We start from the raw sequence: 16,854 nt of genomic DNA on the forward strand, positions 1-16,854 counted from the left end.
ATACCCTACCAACCTACCTATCTTCTGATTAGCTCTCTCCGTCATCAGCCTTCCTGAGACCTGCCGGAAAGCGCGCATATCACACTTCCGCTCAGCAACATCGCTCTCATCGGCCCTGTGCCGACGGCCCATTGCTTGGGCAACATTTGCGACCGTCTACATCGCAGATTCCGAGGCCACACTACCTGCAACTGCGCACAGTCGACCTTCGCGGTGATTCCCCGTCCACCATGGACCAGCAACAAGGCGCCCGTGACATGGTATTCTGTCACGAGTGCCAAAACGAGTGGTACCGCGATGAGCACGGCTTGACCTGTCCTTCCTGCAACTCCGAGTTCACTGAAATTGTAAGTCCAAAGTGCCAAATGCTCGCCCAGCACCGTTCATAATGCCATGCGTAGATTGAAGCCGACCACGACCCCCGCGATGACCACCTTGCCCATGATAGCCTGGATGATGACGAAGACCTGGATGCTCACAATCCTTGGGCTGTGCCCGATCCCGAAGAACAAGCTCCTGGCCCTCACGACTTTGGCAACGGCTTCCGACTTCGCCGAAGCGGTCCAAACAGCTACTCCATCACTGGAACATGGACCACATCTATCGATGGACGTCCTGGCGCTGGCCGTGGCGGCGATCAAATGGGGCCGGACCCTTTGCTCAGCAATTTTGTCAGCATGATGGAAAACATTACCGGCGGCTCACTCCGCATGCCGCAGGCAAACCAGGGTACACAGCAAGCAGGAGAAGCCAACCGCGGTCGTTCTACTAGCCCAGAAGAGAATGCGACGAGAGACGGACCACGCATGACCTACACTTCATCTGCGCAGCTTTTCCCAAGAGATGCGAATAATCCAGGACCTCATGTTGTGCCCTTTGACAACCTTCACCAGTAAGTCCACGCTCTATTCTGTCACCTCCCAGCCTCAACTTTGTCGTGGTCCCCAACCTTTTGTCTTCCTTTCCCTTCATTTTGACAACCTTTCTTTTTCTTCTTAGACCCCAAGGTGATGGCAGGGACGATACAGTCTTGGAGAGACTGCTGGCGGGGGGACAACTCCACCCTCTAGATGAGGAAATCATTCATGCAGAATTGAACGACCCAGACATGGCTGACCAGTACCAAAGAGTCATCGCCGGCATCCTCAGCGGACCAGCTCTTGACCCCGGCAACGAAGGCGATAATGGCCGTCCCGGTCCTGCGTTCACGAGACTGTTCGCCAGATTGCTTGGCCAACCGCCAGGCGATTTCGCCGACGAAGAAGACTTTGACCGAATCATGAGCCAGCTGATGGAGCAACACGTCTCCGGCGATGCCCCTGGACCTGCATCCGAAGCCACGATTGCTGCTCTACCCAAGAAGAGCCTTACCCGAGACATGGTTGGAGGAAAAGAAGTGTCAGAAGACTTCCCTGACAGCGAACTGAAGGGGGAATGCAGCATCTGCATTGAGACCGTCCTGATCGGTGAAGAGGTGGCCGTCCTTCCATGTGGCCACTGGTTCCACAACTCCTGCATCGCCGCTTGGTTGCGCGAGCACGATACATGTCCACATTGTCGAAAAGGCGTTGAAAGCAAAGAAGGCACTGGCAACGGAGGAGAACGAGGACCCACTGGTGGCCAAGGATCTTCTTCAGGCTCCGGCTCTGGCCCATCCACCGGCGGCAGCCCCAACTCCGGCAACAACGCTCGTAGTGGAACCAGCAACATGCCGCAGTCAGGAACTCGTGACAACGGTGGCCTGCACATGCCAGGAGCTTTCGACGCTGCAGCCTTTGGTAACATTCGTCATCACCCCAACGTCGTTCCTCTCCGTACTCATCACACGTTTTTCTCAGCTGGACACGTCCACCCGATGGACCTGTTTGATCTTCAAAGGACTCTTCATCACGACACATTTCCGGACACGATGCGTACGCCTTTTGCCTATGAGACCCATGCAGTCTATGCCACGGGCCAGCCTCATCTTCTCGGCTTTTCATCCATGCCGCCAACGACGTCCGCTCCAGGCCAGCGCAGAAGGAGGAGCAGCCTCGGCCAAATGGCTAGGCTTGTCGGCCACAGCTTAGCGCCCAACGCAGTTCCTAACCACACTCTCAGGGCGGAGAGGCAAAGCGTTGGCGACAGACTCAGAAGCTTCTTTCGATGAAAGGCTTGAGCTCTTGCTAGAGGTCCCATAAAAAAGTGGCATCTGACAAACCTCAACATGGAGCTGAAAAGGCGCTCAATCGGATTGATGCGGCTCTACCCTGTTTAGGGATCTGTGGTTTCTCTTTCGAAGCCGCGCCAGCACTTATATAAGTCCAATAGGGACAAAGCAAAACCCCTCGAGTTCTGTCTGTTCCGGATTCGCTCCTTTGAGACCCTTCTGCAGGCGTGGAGGACTAAACCGCGTTGGAGACCCTCGAAAGCCTGCGTCTTATGAGTCTTGGGGTTGGTAAACGTCAGCGCAGTCTTCCCTAGAGTTTTGATTCTACCTATTGAAGTTCTCCAATACCTTCCTGTATGGTCCCATTTCATTGTTTTTCTCCCTCGATCCTCCACGCGAAAGGACCTTGTATTATAGTGGGTGGCGATCCACGCAAGTTGGTTACGAGTCCTACTTTTCCTGGCTCATACTCGTTAGGCGTTTGGCGAATGAAGCCCCAGCTTGATACGAAGTCGATGAAGGAATGACCATGGGAATTGTATAGGGAAGATGGCGCCAAATTGTAAATTATACCGCGGGCACGTATAGGATTGCGGTTTCTGGCCATGGGCGCATTTCGGCTGATGGCAGCTTGCTCAAATGGGTCAGGTCTCTTCATGTCGATAATTACCTACAATGCACTCCCACTTGACTCTGATAGTTCATGCCTGACTGATAGGGTATCTTATTTCCATGTCCAATATGAATTCCTCCCAGCGCAAAGAAAACCAACCAATTACCCCCCCCCCCCCCCCCCCCCCCCCCCATCTTGCCCTGACAAGCGCTCTCATGCTTAAACAGCGCTCTTGCCAGAGCTGAAAACGCGCACCAATATCTCGCCCTCTTCAGGACTTAAAAACTCGTCAAGGATGGCGTGAGCCATGTCGCTAACCTCCGGCTCGATACCGAATTCGAGAACCGAGCCCAGGTTCCATCGACTAAACACGCTGGGTCCCTCGTCTGCATCTCCGGGGAGACTGGTGGCAGAGGCGTCGGGTTCGTTTTCATCGAGTTCAAGAAACGCAAGGCGTGTTAGACCAACAAGATGTTTGTGGCCAGCACCAGGCACGGCCGCCAGCTTCGCCCGCCGATCGATGAGATGCTTGGTATTTTCGCTCGTAACCAGGGTGTATAGTACCCGTGTCGCCAGGTTGACGATGTTGACGAAAGTCTCGCGGATAGGTATCCCTGGCGTGGTCACATAGAGACCATCAAGGGAATCATTCAAAAGTAAAATGAGGTTTCCAACGAAGAGAGGATGCAGGGCCAATGATCTGGATCCGGCCGGCGAGGCAATCATGGCGGAAAATGTCTGGAGCAAGGAGAGACGAAGGCGAATGAGTCCTTCCTTGGACATCGATCGTTGCACGGCTGAGGTCCCGCGATTCGTGAGGAGGATAACGAGGTAGTCTAGGAGCTTTGATGCATACGCTTGTGTCTCTGAAGTAGACACGAATGCAATTGGACCGAAAGAGATTGAAGTATTACTAGTGGCCAGAATCCTGAGCATCATGTCAAGGTCATGGAGAGGCCGAGGTCGCCGCAAATTCAAAACCAGTAGTGGAAAGTCGTGGGGAATGAGCTTCCAGACAGTCGCTACCGTTTCTTCTGTTTGCGCGGCGTTGCGGGTTAGAAATAAAAGAAGGGAGAGGCAGCTCGAAATCGTGGTTTCCTCATGCGAAGGCCCACTTTCGGAGTCGAGGGAAGCCTTGGTCGAGTTGATAACGAGAGGTACCAATGTCTCCGCGAGCCCGACCGCCTTTTGAAGCGGCTCAAAGGCAAGTATGAAGAGTATGACGTCGATCAGAGGTGCAATTGGTGAATACTGAAGAGTCAGAGCGCGATAATCATGATTCACAAGGAGGCTTACATATAATTCTTGTACACACTTCTCCCAAATGGAAGCCAAGATGCAGCAAACGTGAGTTTGAAGATCTTGCAAATCGCTGCGATGAAGCGCCAGCCCATCATAGATCATAGACGAGAGTGGTTGATTTTGATTCGACGGCAGGGCAAAGGTGGCCATGGTCTCTAGGAATCGGCTGCCGAACTTTGGATTCCTATGATTCAAGAGCCTTTTGAGGAACTGGATTGGTAAGTACAGTAACAATGATGTGGCTCTGGAGGATAAACCTACCCGAAACTTATCATCGTCCTTTTCGAACTCGACCAGTATATTGTCGTGTGACTCTGGCTCCTGTATACTCGGAGAATCCAAGCTTTTTGTCAAAGCATTCTCTGAGAGTGGCAACGGCTTCCCAGGGCTTTCGCCGACTGTGCGCTTTCTCTTGGAGCCTTGTTTTGGTGTTGATTGTTTAGACCGGGGCTTGCTTGGCGAAACCATTATCATATCTCCGTCGTCGAAGCCATCGCCAACATAGGCCGTCTTGTTCTTCCTAGGAGTCGCTAGACCAGCTGGACCCTTGCTCGCATTGCCCGACCCATCTTTCAATGTACGAGTTTTCTGCCTTGACTTGCCTGCCTCTTGCTTGATATCGTTTTCTAGGAATTGGTTTGCAGCGTTGACATGTTCCAATCTTCTCTCCAGGTCCTTGACTTGTGCAAGGTACCTCGCACGCTCTTCGGCATATGCCTTCTCTCTATTACTGTCTTTGAGGTTGTACTCTTTCACGAGTTTCTCGTAATTGCTCCGGATGATTGAGGCCTCTCCGGCTTTGGCTTGGGCCTGGTCTCGAAAGGCATTGCGGTCTCGTTCAAGGATGGCTTGTTCTCGTCGAAGCTACCAGTGGTCAGTAATGTAATCCGAACGAGTGACGACGAAGCTGCAGAGTCTAACCTTGAGCAAAGCGTCGTCGATGCCGCCAGATTCTCGGGGAGTTTGCGCTGGGGCCGGCGTTGCATGGCTAATGCCAGCGTGCCTGTTCAGACGGTGTTGGTAGAATGGCTCTCTCTCATTCTGAGCCTGATAGGTGGGCGCAGGCGGCGGAGCCACAGGGACGCGTGGATTCACGTCGTCGAGGTTGATGACGTCCTCGTCGTCAAAGCCATAGTCGGAGTCGTGGTCGGCGGCGGGTCTCTGGGTACTGGCTTTCAGTTGGGTGGACAGAAAGGCCTGGGCCTCAATGTCGCGCAGAGTGTTTGCGGGAAGGCTGTCAAGGTCGTCGGCAAAGCCGAACTCGTCGTCGTCGGTGGCCATGCCATTTGCGATGTTGGTGAGAGAGCACAGGTCGTCGGCGTTCACATGCGCTCGGGACCGAGTGGACGCGACGGCCGCTTTGGTTCACTGGTAGTCGCCCTCAGCCTTGGCGCGCAGCTTGACGTAAATCAGGCTCCGCTCGTCTCTCACTCTCACTCTCGACACTGCTCCGTACCGTATCAACCTCTCCTGCTGGCGCCATTGAATATCCTCCCGCGGCGCCCGTTTTTTGCGCCTTTCCCTGGGACTCCATCCACCGCCGCGACCGTCGGCCCGCCCAGCGCATTATCCGCGCCGCATATCAGCTTGGCGACCCTGTCAAAACCCGTCTAACCAGCGCGCATAAACCCTTCCCGCCGTTGTCCCCGTCTCGCCCTACCCGTGGGCGTTGCAGCGTACGCCGGCGCATATCCAGGCTGTCCAAGGGCACTCGCGCCGCTGCGGCGACTCATCCGCGGCCATGACGAAGCCACGCAGAGATGTCAAATTCCAGCATAGAGAGCACCGGGGAAGCCACAGCAGTGGAAAGGGGAGGAGACCCAGTGCTTCCGAGATCAGCGAGACAGCCTCGGATCCCGGCAGCCCGTCGAGGAATGGAGTTGTTCCTAAGGCTGAGGTTTGAATATTGAGCCACCCGCCGCCCTTACCAGGCTGACAGATGGCTACAGGAGCCCCCAACGTCAGAGTATGAGAAGAAAAAGCAAACCTTCATCACCCGCACCATCTGGACCCTCGTCATGATTGGAGGTTTCTTTTGGGCAATGTTCTCGGGCCACATTTACATCATCATCATCGTCACCGCCGTCCAAATTATCTCCTTCAAGGAGGTCATCGCCATTTCCAATGTCCCCAGCCGCGCTCGAAGCCTGAGATTTACCAAGAGTCTCAACTGGTACTTCTTGGGGACCACTATGTACTTTCTCTATGGGGAGAGTGTGATATATTACTTTAAGCACATCATCCTCGTGGATAAGGTTCTGCTGCCCTTTGCCACACATCACCGCTTCATTAGCTTCATGCTCTACGTTACTGGTTTGTGATAGCCAAGAGTTCTTCCATTGGCCCTACGCTCACAATCAGACAGGCTTCGTTTTCTTTGTGGTCTCCTTGCAAAAGGGCCACTACAAATTCCAGTTTACGCAGTTTGCATGGACCCACATGGCGCTCTACCTGATCGTGGTGCAGGCCCATTTTATCATGAACAACATTTTTGAGGGCATGATCTGGTTTTTCCTTCCCGTGTCCCTGGTCATTACCAACGACATTTTTGCCTATATTTGCGGAATCACTTTTGGTCGGACTCAACTGATCAAAATTTCCCCGAAGAAGACGGTCGAAGGCTTCATTGGCGCGTGGGTATTCACCGTCATCTTTGGCTTGTTTCTGACAAACATCATGATGAGATACACGTATTTCATCTGTCCAGTCAATGTGGGTCCACCATGTGCTAGTCCCTGTCCCTTGCCTCGACTAACATTCTCCAGGATCTCGGCGCAAGCTTTTTCACGGGGCTCGAGTGCGATATCAATCCGGTCTTCATACCGCACACTTACCGCCTGCCCTTTATTCCGCCGCACTGGACACATATCCCCAGCACGATGACTGTGTCACCAATGCAATTCCACATTCTGGTATTTGCTACCTTTGCGTCCCTGATAGCTCCTTTCGGAGGATTCTTTGCCTCCGGATTGAAGCGCACGTTTAAAATCAAGGACTTTGGTGACTCGATTCCCGGACACGGCGGCATGACTGACCGCATGGATTGCCAATTCATCATGGGATTTTTCGCCTTCATGTACTACTCAAGCTTTATTGCAGTACACAAGGCCAGCGTGGGAGGCGTCATCGAGCAGGCAATCACCGGCCTGACTCCCGAACAGCAGATGGAAGTTGTAAAGGGCCTTAGCAAACATCTGGTCAACCAGGGGGTGATTCCGAATCAGGTTTGTCCTTCCTACGCTGCATAATTCTCCCGTTGCTAACTAGTAAATAGGTACTTGAATATCTCTCTGGAGAGTTGAAGCGAAGATAAAGCGACGAATGCGGCCACGTGCCCTTGCCGTTGTGATTCTCCCCTCCAGCCTGGCAAGACAATCACGGATGACTTGGAGCCTTTGAAGTCCGCGCTAGACACCATTTCCTAGAGACCCTGAATATTTTCTTCTTAATTACTGTGCCCGAGGAGGCGACGAAAAGCATGGATCACGAGGGCGGCTCCGCCAGATTGGCGACCTTGGAGACTTCTTCTCATTGCTAGGTGCCATGGTGGGCGGTTGGTCGGAGTGAAGGGCGTGTTCACTTCCTCTTCTATCCTCTCTTCAAAGGGGCTTCTGAATAATGCCAGCAGAGCTTGAGGAGGACGAGAGATTTCAGACAAGGTGCTAAGAAGTAGTTCATCCTGCGATTCAATGGATGTTGCAAATGCCTGGAACATGGCCTCCTACGCGCGTGAAAAGCGCGAGACAGGACCGAGATTCAGAATGCACCTCTCGAGTCAGACAGGCAGTCTCGAATGTCATGACTTCTCATAGCTCCAGAGTTCTACGGTGAAATTTGATCTTAGATTCGTGTGCTAAGCTGGTCTATGGTATTGCGCGACAGAAGAGAGAAGATGAAGGAGGCTAAAGCTATTCACAAGAAGGCAAAAAGAAGACGCCAAACCTGCTGACCCTACAATTTCTCCTCTCTCTTACAGCAAGTATTCTTTTGCACCTCGACCGACGTGCCGTTCTTGTTGCTCGGCACGTCTATGCTGGGATTGGCCTCGAAAAAGTCAGACGGCCGCAAGTTGATCTGCAGAATCTCCACCGGCATGACGGGCCAGTCCTCGACACGAGGATTATGGGTGAGCCCAAACACGCTCCAGACTACCACGTCGTCGTCTTCGACGTTCTCGTTGCGCGCCACGGCGTCGGCCACGCCGCCAACCTCCTTGGTCGACTGCAGCGTGAAGCGGCCGCCGGCGTAGAGCTCGTTGTCCTTGTGCTTGGTGACCCAGACGTGGTGGTGGGCGAAAGCCGCACGCTTGGACTGGACGGACTCGGGGTCGGCGAGCAGCAGCTGCGTGGGCGGCGGCACAAACTTGTACGACACAGGCTTGCCGCTGACGCCATTCTTCCGCGACGAGTTGACGATCCGGAACAGGCGGTTGTTCTGGGGTGCTGCGTCGGCGAAGGACGAGGTCTTGATGGGCGTCTGGCGAATCTCGTACAGATTTCCGCGAGGATTGGTCTTTGGATTCATGGGGACGGGGAGAGATTCTTCCTGGATGACGGTGTTTGAGTGGCCGTCGATGGCAGGGTCGATGCGAGCACAGAAAATGTGCTGGTGGTTCTGAGCCAAGACGCCAGGGTTCACGACGTTGCCGTAGTCTGACGTCTTGCCAGGATCGATGTTGACGACGGAGACGATGCCAGTGGCGCGAGCCTCAATGTCGATTCCGCCCGACTGATCAAATTTGTAGGCGAAGATGTACTCGTAGTTGGCGAGCGTAATGATGAATTGGACCACGAGCTCGCGCCGCCGAGTGACGACTGCTCTACCTGTCCGCCAGTTGGTGTGCTTCCAGGCAATGCCGTCGTCTTGTTCGTGGAGGCAAATGACGTTCGGGTGGACCTCTGGCTTGCCGTCTGATCCAACAATTACGGCGTCAAAGTACTTTCTGGGTGTCAGTAATCGGAAAAGTGCAATTGAGAAGAAATCAGCCGTACCTTTATCACGCCCAAGCAGTCGCATCCCAATCGAAGGTTGTTGGCGCAATTTCCAGCTCCACCATCACCAAAGTCAAAAGCCTGTTTCCTCTGGAATGGGTTTCTCTGTCAAAAAGTGTTAGCTTGAGCTTTTTCTTGACTTTCCAAAGACTTACAGGGTCAGCGTAAGGTACCGTCATCTCGCTGATACTCAACCGATGCATGACACTCCTGCCATCGTAGTGAATATCATGAATGACGGCTCCTTCCCTGGCGTTGAACGAAACCCTGAATCTCCACTTCTGCCACTCAACCAAGCTCTCATCAGTGACTTTGAATGACGGTCCATCGGGCTGGACGACATTGAGAGGCTTAAGGTCCTTTCTGGTGCCACCTGGAAGCATCTCAGGGACGTAATCGGCGTTGCGGCAGTGCTCCAAAACCTTCTTCGCGTTGGTCTTCTCCGAGAGCCCATCACTCTTTCCACCTGTTGCCAGACGATCGACACGGATAATCTCCTGCTTGTGGGCATCCATGACAGGGATGAGAGGCAGAGGGAAAGCATAGAAGTTGGAATCTGGGTTCCCTGACCGCGTGTCCTGGGCAAATATCAACCCTTGAAAGTAGCGTCTGTTCTCATCCTCGGGATCAAGACCACCGTAGGGCCAGGGCTCAATGACGACTTCGAAACCCTCTGGGAGCTCAAGTTCAGCGAGGGCATCCTGAAATAGCTTCGATGCCTTGCAGACTTCGACCAGTGTTGAGAACTCGGACCTGACCCCTCATCAGCACTTGAACAGCACTTATTATGCTCAGAAGAACTTACAAAGTAAGTGTTGCTTGAAACTCTTTTCCGATGACCTCATGTGCGACACGTACGCCCCTCTCGACGTCGATTATAGACTCTTGGTAACGAGGGATCTTGTCGCTCCCAATGACATCGTACATGCACTTGGCAAGTCGCGGGGGTCTTAGCGAAGTGGGAGAGAGGAAGCCACTGTGTTCAAGCTCAAGAAACTTCTTCAACTCTGCCTTGGCTGGTTCCTGGAGAAAGATCTCTCTGAAATCGATTGCGGTGCCAGGATGGAGGCCAAGAACGATGTCCCTGGCGCGAAGAGTCTCCTCTATCGAGAGAATTTGAAGAGGGTGTGGCGCCATGGCTTCTGTAATGGCTTGAACAAAGGACAAGAATGAGAGTCTTTGGAATTGCGAACGGCTTTCAATGAACAGAAGACTGACGTCTTATACTATGAAGCTGAGCCCAAAGAGGCAAGTACAGCCACGAGGCGGCAAGCCATGTCAGGTCATGTCGAAGTGCATATCGGCGGACCAACGTAATGGCGCGCGCTGAGTCGACGGGGGATAGGATAAGGTCGATAGGGGGTGTTCCTGGTTATGGGCTGGGTTTACGTGAAGTTTATGTGGTTCAACTGGCAGCCAGCCGCAGCGGGTGGCGACGCTTGATCCGAGCTTGACCGGCTGCAACTGCCCAGAGAGGCATAGCGTATTTTCGGACCCGCGGCCCCCCGCAATCTTGTTCGCACCTCACCCATTTGGGGCTGCTCGCTGTCACCTGCCTTCTCTCCGATATCTGCCTTTCTGTCACCACACTTACATCTCGGACAATCTCTGTCGCCTCGTGCTCCAGATAGCCCCATGGTTTGCCGAAGTGTTTGATTCGTTCGCCGCGGACTTCTGAGGCGGCGTCGTAGCACCAGGAAACGCCGCCCTTCCCCCATTCTGAAAGGATTTCAATTTGCTTGTCGGGAGTTGCCTCAACTGGAAGCCATTTGAGTCTAAGAAAAAATGGAAAAGTTGCAGACTCGGCTCTGAGAGGCAATTCGCCTCATCAAGTCCCCACCGGAGCAGCAGGAGATGCAGATATCAACGCCAAGATTGCTTAACACAAGTTGGACGTCAAATTGATTCCTCTGGACAGCGAACTGGTTCTTCCAAATTCAAAAGGATAGACACGTACGGCTGACCGCAGCATGGACAAAACAGAGAGAGGCTGAATATCACGTTGCGATAGCGGCGTCCGACTAACCGCTCTAGGCAATTTGTCAGTGCACGTTGGAGCCATTCGCACTCATGCGCGGCTCTGTTCCGCATTCAAGGCCCGGCCCGAGGACCGTTCTCCCTTGAAGAACCCGGAGCTTGCCTTGCGCCCGAATATCCTCAAGGCCGCCTGCCTTTTGCGCCTATCCACTGCTCTGTGGCTGACCGAGAGATCGATTAACTTGGCCGGATCCAACGTTGGATGCGCGTCAAGCAGCTTGGCAAAGGTTGTGGTGCGAGATCCTCCAAGTGCAAGTCATCCCAAAAAGGCAGTATCAAGAAGCGACACCTTCTCCCTTATCCGCGAAACCCGAACGAATGGGTTTCGACGATTGATCAGTGTTGACGCAAAGTCATCGACCATCTTCGAGCGAGTCTCTCCGCTCCTCTCTCAAGCCAAGGCTGTCCAAGTCCGAGCCAGACCATTCGAAAGGATCATTGACCTCGGACCCTAAATCACCTTCGGATGATGGTGTTTGATACGATGGCTCTAGGATGGAGACGAACTTTTCAAGCGACGCAGCAAAAATTCCTGCGAAGTCAGAAGATGATGGCGACCTGGTCCAATCATCGCGTATCTTCCATCGTCATCCTACTCAGTCTTTGGAATTATGTTTACATTTGCAGATAAATGTCGATTTCTCTGCAACGAGCGTGGCGGACGATGGCCAAGAGGTGCCAGAAACGACGGCAACAGCCATTGAACAAGAGAGTCAACGGAGAATTCCTTGGACACTCGACCAAATTCGCCTGCGACCAGATTTCGGAGTTTTCCAGTGATTCGCAGCATATTCGCCCTCATTAATGGGTGGTGATGGCGTGGAAAGTCAAAGACTCTGCAAGTACAGAGAAAAAGTATTGGTGTTAGAGAAAAACCTGGACCGGTCTGGCCACCTGATGCGCCGACTGTAGCAGTCGGGCTTGCAGGTGTTGCACAGCAGCTGGATGCGTAATTTCGCAGATGAAGCCATCAAGCCCAACCACACCGCAAGGGTCTACCAGGATCGATTCAGCCGCCAACGCCTCAACACCACAAATGGCAACGTCATTGCAGACATTGTCCTCGAAAAGATCAGCGAAGGAAGAGAAGCGGTTCAACACGTCGACGCCAACGACATGACTGACTTGTTCGGCTTCCGACTACTCAGCGGCGTCTTAGGATTGCCAGACAAAAACCCAGGAATCCTTCGCTAAACTGCCTCAAACACGCCATTGGTGGTGCACGGCAGATGTCAAACCATACAGATGGGATATAATCTTGGCATTTATGAGCACCGTGAGCCCGGTTATGAGAGGTTTCTGGAAAGCCCAAGTGCCTGGTCAGGACGCCTTGCGAAGGCGGCGGTGACGCGTTTGATACTCGACTCTCTGGTTCGTGTGACTGACGCACACCGCAAGGTGGTTGGTGGCTGGGTGTCTATTTATTCTCCGATCAAATGAGAGGATCGTGTCACGGCAGTGGAGCCACCAAGAGCTCAGACGTAGGTTAGCAGGGCAACGATGGCGGAAGCATCTGATGGCCGGGGAAGCGGTGGAGCTTCAAATCAGACGGGTAAGCGGGCGGGAGGACGGGCGGCCGGGCGGAAGGCGGGAGAGTGCCGGATCGCTTCGAGGATCGAGACAGTCGTGAGATCTGGGCTTGATTTGTCGGCCGGGGTGGAGTTTTTGACAAAAGAGATGAGCTGTGCGCAAGGTTGGTTTGGCCCAGCAAGGCCAGTGCTCGAATTTCTGGTTTATGGCCTTGCTGCAAGCCTAGCCAGAAAGGAGACGAGGGTTGTTTATCGCATACAGAGGCTCCTGGCCGTTTTCCAATGGCAAGGCTCTGGTGTTTCTTCTCGTATCGGGGAGCAGGCGATGCATAGCCGAATCGGTCACCGCTCTGCGGCGCTGCAGCGATGGAGGTTACCCCTGCAGCCCCGTAGGATGCAGCGGGCAGAGTTTGGATTGGTGGGAGAAACGGGTGCAACCATGTTTCAGAGGTTCCTGCTTCTGGGCGGGTAGGGACATGAGAGCGAAAGCGACCTGGCGTTGGGGCTCGTCTGTTCTGGAATGAAGCGTCTCATCCGGGTTGGCGGTACTGGAAAGGGAGAGTCGAACAGTCCAAAGGGGAAATGACGGCGAGGCGAGGTGCCCGTTTCTGAAGGGACGAGTTTGGTTGGGATCATACAGCGTGTAGCAGTCGTGTGCGACGTGGACGAAGCCGGGCGACAAAGAGTGGAGGGCGTCTGGCGCGTGAGCGGTCGCCCAGTATTTTCCTCTCGATTGCTGACGGAGAGGGTGCGGCGCCACGGCTGACTGATTGGACAACCAGGTACCGGGTACGGGAGCGAGATCTCGCAGCGATGCGATTTGGATCTTGTGGCGGGTGAGGTTGTTGAAGATGCATGGTTAGGCACGTTTCTTTGAGCCTTGAGACCAATAAGACATGTGCGACTGCGAGGGAGGAGGAGCTGAGAGATTCGTGGTCCAAATGATGATGAAGACGATGACGACGATGGTGTTGAGTTGTCGGTTGATGGAAACCTGAAAGGAAGCTCAAACGGCCGGCCGGCCGACAAGTGGCGCGTATACGCAGCTTGGAGACGGCAAGCTGCACAACGCTTGTTTGGGCAGCCAGCAACAGCCGACCACGACCAAGAGTGTCGTGATGTTCAGGAACAGACGGACCAAGTGTGTCGCTTTGTCCCCGGGTTGCTTTTCCGACTCAGCCACCAAAAAAGACGTGGTAACTTGGCGCGCCCCAGGACCCAGGAAATGCCCTTGTAACCTCTCCCATTCCGCCCTCGCCTGCAGTGCTTAGCTTCTGCTGCCGCTCTCCCCCAATGTGACACGTCCCCGTCACCCGCGTCCCCGTCTTTCACTCCACCCACCCGTCTCCATATCGCCTTGCCCACCGTCCCATGGCCAAAAAGAATGAGGCCGCATTCCTTTGCAACAAGGATTAGCTACCTCGCCCTGCAACCCATGGCCGCGGCTGCGGGCCACCAAGCCCCCGGTCTGACAAAGCCTCCGCCAGCCTTTCCCCTCTAGTCAAGCCGCTCTTGATATAGGGTAGCATACCACCTCCATCGTGTGACGGGCGTTTATCCGCTGCTCCTTTGGGTTGCTCCACTGTCCCATTTGGTCCTCAGCACAAGCATTCCTGGATGCCAAACTCTTGCAACACCACCGACCATTTTTTGTATAAGAGACGGTCCTTCTGCCCCGCTGGAGATCATCCGCCAACCGAGATCCATCAGATCCGCTAGCTCAGACGACGACGACGAATCGGCGAATTTGCTTTTGACCTTTTTTCAAGATCCACCATCGCCTCACCGGTCCCGTCTCCGCTACCTCTCTGCCAACTACTTTTACCACCGTAAGTCTCGACATTTACCGCACCATGGAATCCTCTCTTCTGACTTTACTAGATCCTCTCATCACTCCACCACAATGGCCGTCTCCGGAAGCTGCGACCACTCGTTCAAGATGATCAAGTCGGACAACACCCTCATCCACTGGATATGCAACCTATGCCACTCGGGACCTCACTGGTTCATCTACGAGTGCCAGCGCTGCAAGCTCAAGAGCTGCCGGCCCTGCTCGACCAAGGCGTAGACCGACGTGAGTAGCCGCCAGAAAATTTGGACAGTCGGTGGGCCTGAGTTGACGTCGACCACAGACCTCGAGAACCCCCGTCGGTCAGCGGAACCAGCCCCCTGGATGTGGGCGTTGGCGATCTCGCATCCGCATGCAGGGATCGCTCACCCTCCACGGCTCTGATCCGAGATCTTCACCACCTTCGACTTGTTCCTCATCCTTTCGTTGCATCCCATATACCCAGCATCTCTCTGTCTCCTTCGCAAGCGGCCTTACGTCGGCCTCCCTCGGCCGGAATTCGACGTCACCGTCCTCCCTTCTCCTCCATGGACTTCGGCCCGCATCTCTTTACTTTTTCGACATTCTGCGACAAAAAAGCAACGGTACCTGACATTTTGGAACGGCGCTCGATATCCTAGATGGACCCGGCATAGGGTTGGCGAATGGGGCTTGGGGCATCTTTTTCTTTATTTTTTGCCAGGCGTACCGGGCGAGCATGACTCGCGACCTATCGACCCCCTTTTCAGTTGCGACATCACCTTCTGTCTTAGCCGCCTCTACCGCTCTCACATCCTTCTTTGCTCTGTATCACCTCAATTCTGTACCACTCATGTAGTCCTTTTTCCTTCCTTTTCAGCTTTTTCTCTCGCATTTGGCTATGAACTTCCCTTTTAGACAGCCTGCTGGGTTGCCCCAGCATGGCCCTGGCCGCACGGCCCAAAAGACTACAGACGCTCACGCGCACACCGACACCGATTACTTGCTTTTATATTTGGCTAGTAATGGATAATGTATCTCCTCACAGATTCGCTGAGCTGATTTGTGCATACCTACCCGCCTGGAACACGTCCAAAGACCACACTGCCTCTGGCAAGATTGCAGCACTGCCTGCTTGATTTTCCACACACGGCTGGACGCATCCACTTGACCATCTCAGCAATCATCAGCCGACTTGCACTGAAGACGACACAACTGATGCATGACCTTCACCGCTTGCAACATCGCTAGCCGGGGCAACGCGGCCCGTCCGTCTGCAAAAGGTCAAGAGTCACCAAACGCTGCTTTTCCTTAGCCCACTTCAGCCCGACTGCCTGTCACATTATGCCGCGCGCCGCCGGGGCAGGCTGCCGAGTTGCACAGCTTGGATTGTTCTCGGCTCCGTACAGCGCTGGCGCTCGTTTAAGCTTTTTTTCAAGCCTCGAATCGCTCACCGCTCCAAATCTGCTCTGCTCGCTTGACGTCACCTAGGCACTAGACCGGAAATCCTAGGGAGCGTTCTGTGAGATGAAAATAACCGGGAAATTTGTCGATGCTGTCACAGAGCGTAGGCAAGGGCTCTGCACCGTTGCATTAGCCTTGGGAGCGCAACCAGGTCCACCGTCAGTATCCATCTGCTTGTTGGGAATGACACGCGTGAAATGTCACCAGATCCCCAGGGGTCAAGTCCTTTGGTCAAGTGACTGTTGAGATTGAGGACACGATTCCTATTGCTTGGGCATCAGAAGATCCCATTCGCAAAACCAATGATTCTAAAAGACTCCAGTGGTGCTACATCGGAATGCTTGCTGGCATACGCTTCAGACGTCGTTTGGCGATGCGGTGTCCAGGTCTCCACAGAGACGTCATGCACAGTAAAATCCAGGCACAGAGCAGCATTTCGACTTCTTCAGATGGACGCGTACATCGAGCTTTCATCCTGAAACACTGACCAGGAACACAGCTCACTCGAGTCCAAAATTCCCAGGACATCACGGTACTCAGATATGTTCATTTTTCCATCGAGAGAAACACCCAGAAACATACATGACTCACCTTTAGCGTCATCCAACCACATCCAGAGGCCTCAAACCGTACCTGCATCAGACGACCGCGCCAACCCGCCACAAAAAAAATATATTCTCCGCAACTGTGCCCAGGACCGACTTCTATGTTGAGTGCAAGCCGTCAGCCACGGCGACACCACCAAGCAAGTACCCAAGGCAGGGACGCAGGACGCAGGAAGCAAAAGCAAACGGGCATACAAGGAGCCAAAAGCCTCCATTGAGCCACCACCACCACATCGAGGCGGCCTCAACCGCCCTACCTACCTCTTGCCGTCTGCAGTGTAATCCCACCAGACGGTCAAATCCGGTAGCCACTCGGCTTGCTTCCATTGAACGCAACGCCCACCAAGAGCCTCTCTG

General features: G+C 53.9%; 5 protein-coding genes across 5 annotated transcripts; 3 read left to right on the plus strand and 2 right to left on the minus strand.

Annotated features, from left to right (window-relative positions):
- The first annotated feature begins 144 nt into the window (after positions 1–144).
- On the plus strand, positions 145–1,002 carry BKA78DRAFT_174813 (uncharacterized protein). The gene is made up of 2 exons (XM_066883310.1): positions 145–347; positions 402–1,002. The coding sequence occupies exons 1-2, from the start codon at positions 231–233 to the stop codon at positions 894–896; spliced, it is 612 nt and encodes a 203-aa protein (XP_066741873.1). The 5' UTR covers positions 145–230; the 3' UTR covers positions 897–1,002.
- Positions 1,003–1,225: 223 nt separating this feature from the next.
- Positions 1,226–1,570, plus strand: BKA78DRAFT_227122 (uncharacterized protein; the record flags this gene model as incomplete). The annotated part of the gene is made up of 1 exon (XM_066883701.1): positions 1,226–1,570. A coding segment is annotated over one exon (345 nt), but the record flags the coding sequence as incomplete, so codon positions are not given.
- A 1,379-nt stretch (positions 1,571–2,949) lies between these two features.
- On the minus strand, positions 2,950–5,377 carry BKA78DRAFT_320269 (uncharacterized protein). The gene is made up of 4 exons (XM_066888937.1): positions 4,986–5,377; positions 4,326–4,928; positions 4,059–4,274; positions 2,950–4,013 (listed from the first exon to the last, which is right to left on the minus strand). Exons 1-4 carry the CDS (start codon positions 5,343–5,345, stop codon positions 2,982–2,984), a joined length of 2,211 nt encoding a protein of 736 aa, XP_066741875.1. The 5' UTR covers positions 5,346–5,377; the 3' UTR covers positions 2,950–2,981.
- Positions 5,378–5,805: 428 nt separating this feature from the next.
- Positions 5,806–7,377, plus strand: BKA78DRAFT_354865 (cytidylyltransferase family-domain-containing protein; the record flags this gene model as incomplete). The annotated part of the gene is made up of 5 exons (XM_066891801.1): positions 5,806–5,961; positions 6,014–6,377; positions 6,430–6,776; positions 6,830–7,288; positions 7,339–7,377. The coding sequence occupies 5 exons, from the start codon at positions 5,806–5,808 to the stop codon at positions 7,375–7,377; spliced, it is 1,365 nt and encodes a 454-aa protein (XP_066741876.1).
- A 638-nt stretch (positions 7,378–8,015) lies between these two features.
- On the minus strand, positions 8,016–10,192 carry BKA78DRAFT_254515 (putative copper amine oxidase; the record flags this gene model as incomplete). Its single annotated transcript, XM_066884909.1, has 4 exons — positions 8,016–9,002; positions 9,056–9,160; positions 9,211–9,808; positions 9,861–10,192. The coding sequence occupies 4 exons, from the start codon at positions 10,190–10,192 to the stop codon at positions 8,016–8,018; spliced, it is 2,022 nt and encodes a 673-aa protein (XP_066741877.1).
- Positions 10,193–16,854: the final 6,662 nt, after the last annotated feature.

The sequence above is a fragment of the Phyllosticta capitalensis genome, assembly GCF_038381095.1.
Source record: "Phyllosticta capitalensis strain CBS 128856 chromosome Unknown BKA78scaffold_8, whole genome shotgun sequence".
Taxonomy (NCBI): Eukaryota; Fungi; Ascomycota; class Dothideomycetes; order Botryosphaeriales; family Phyllostictaceae; genus Phyllosticta; species Phyllosticta capitalensis.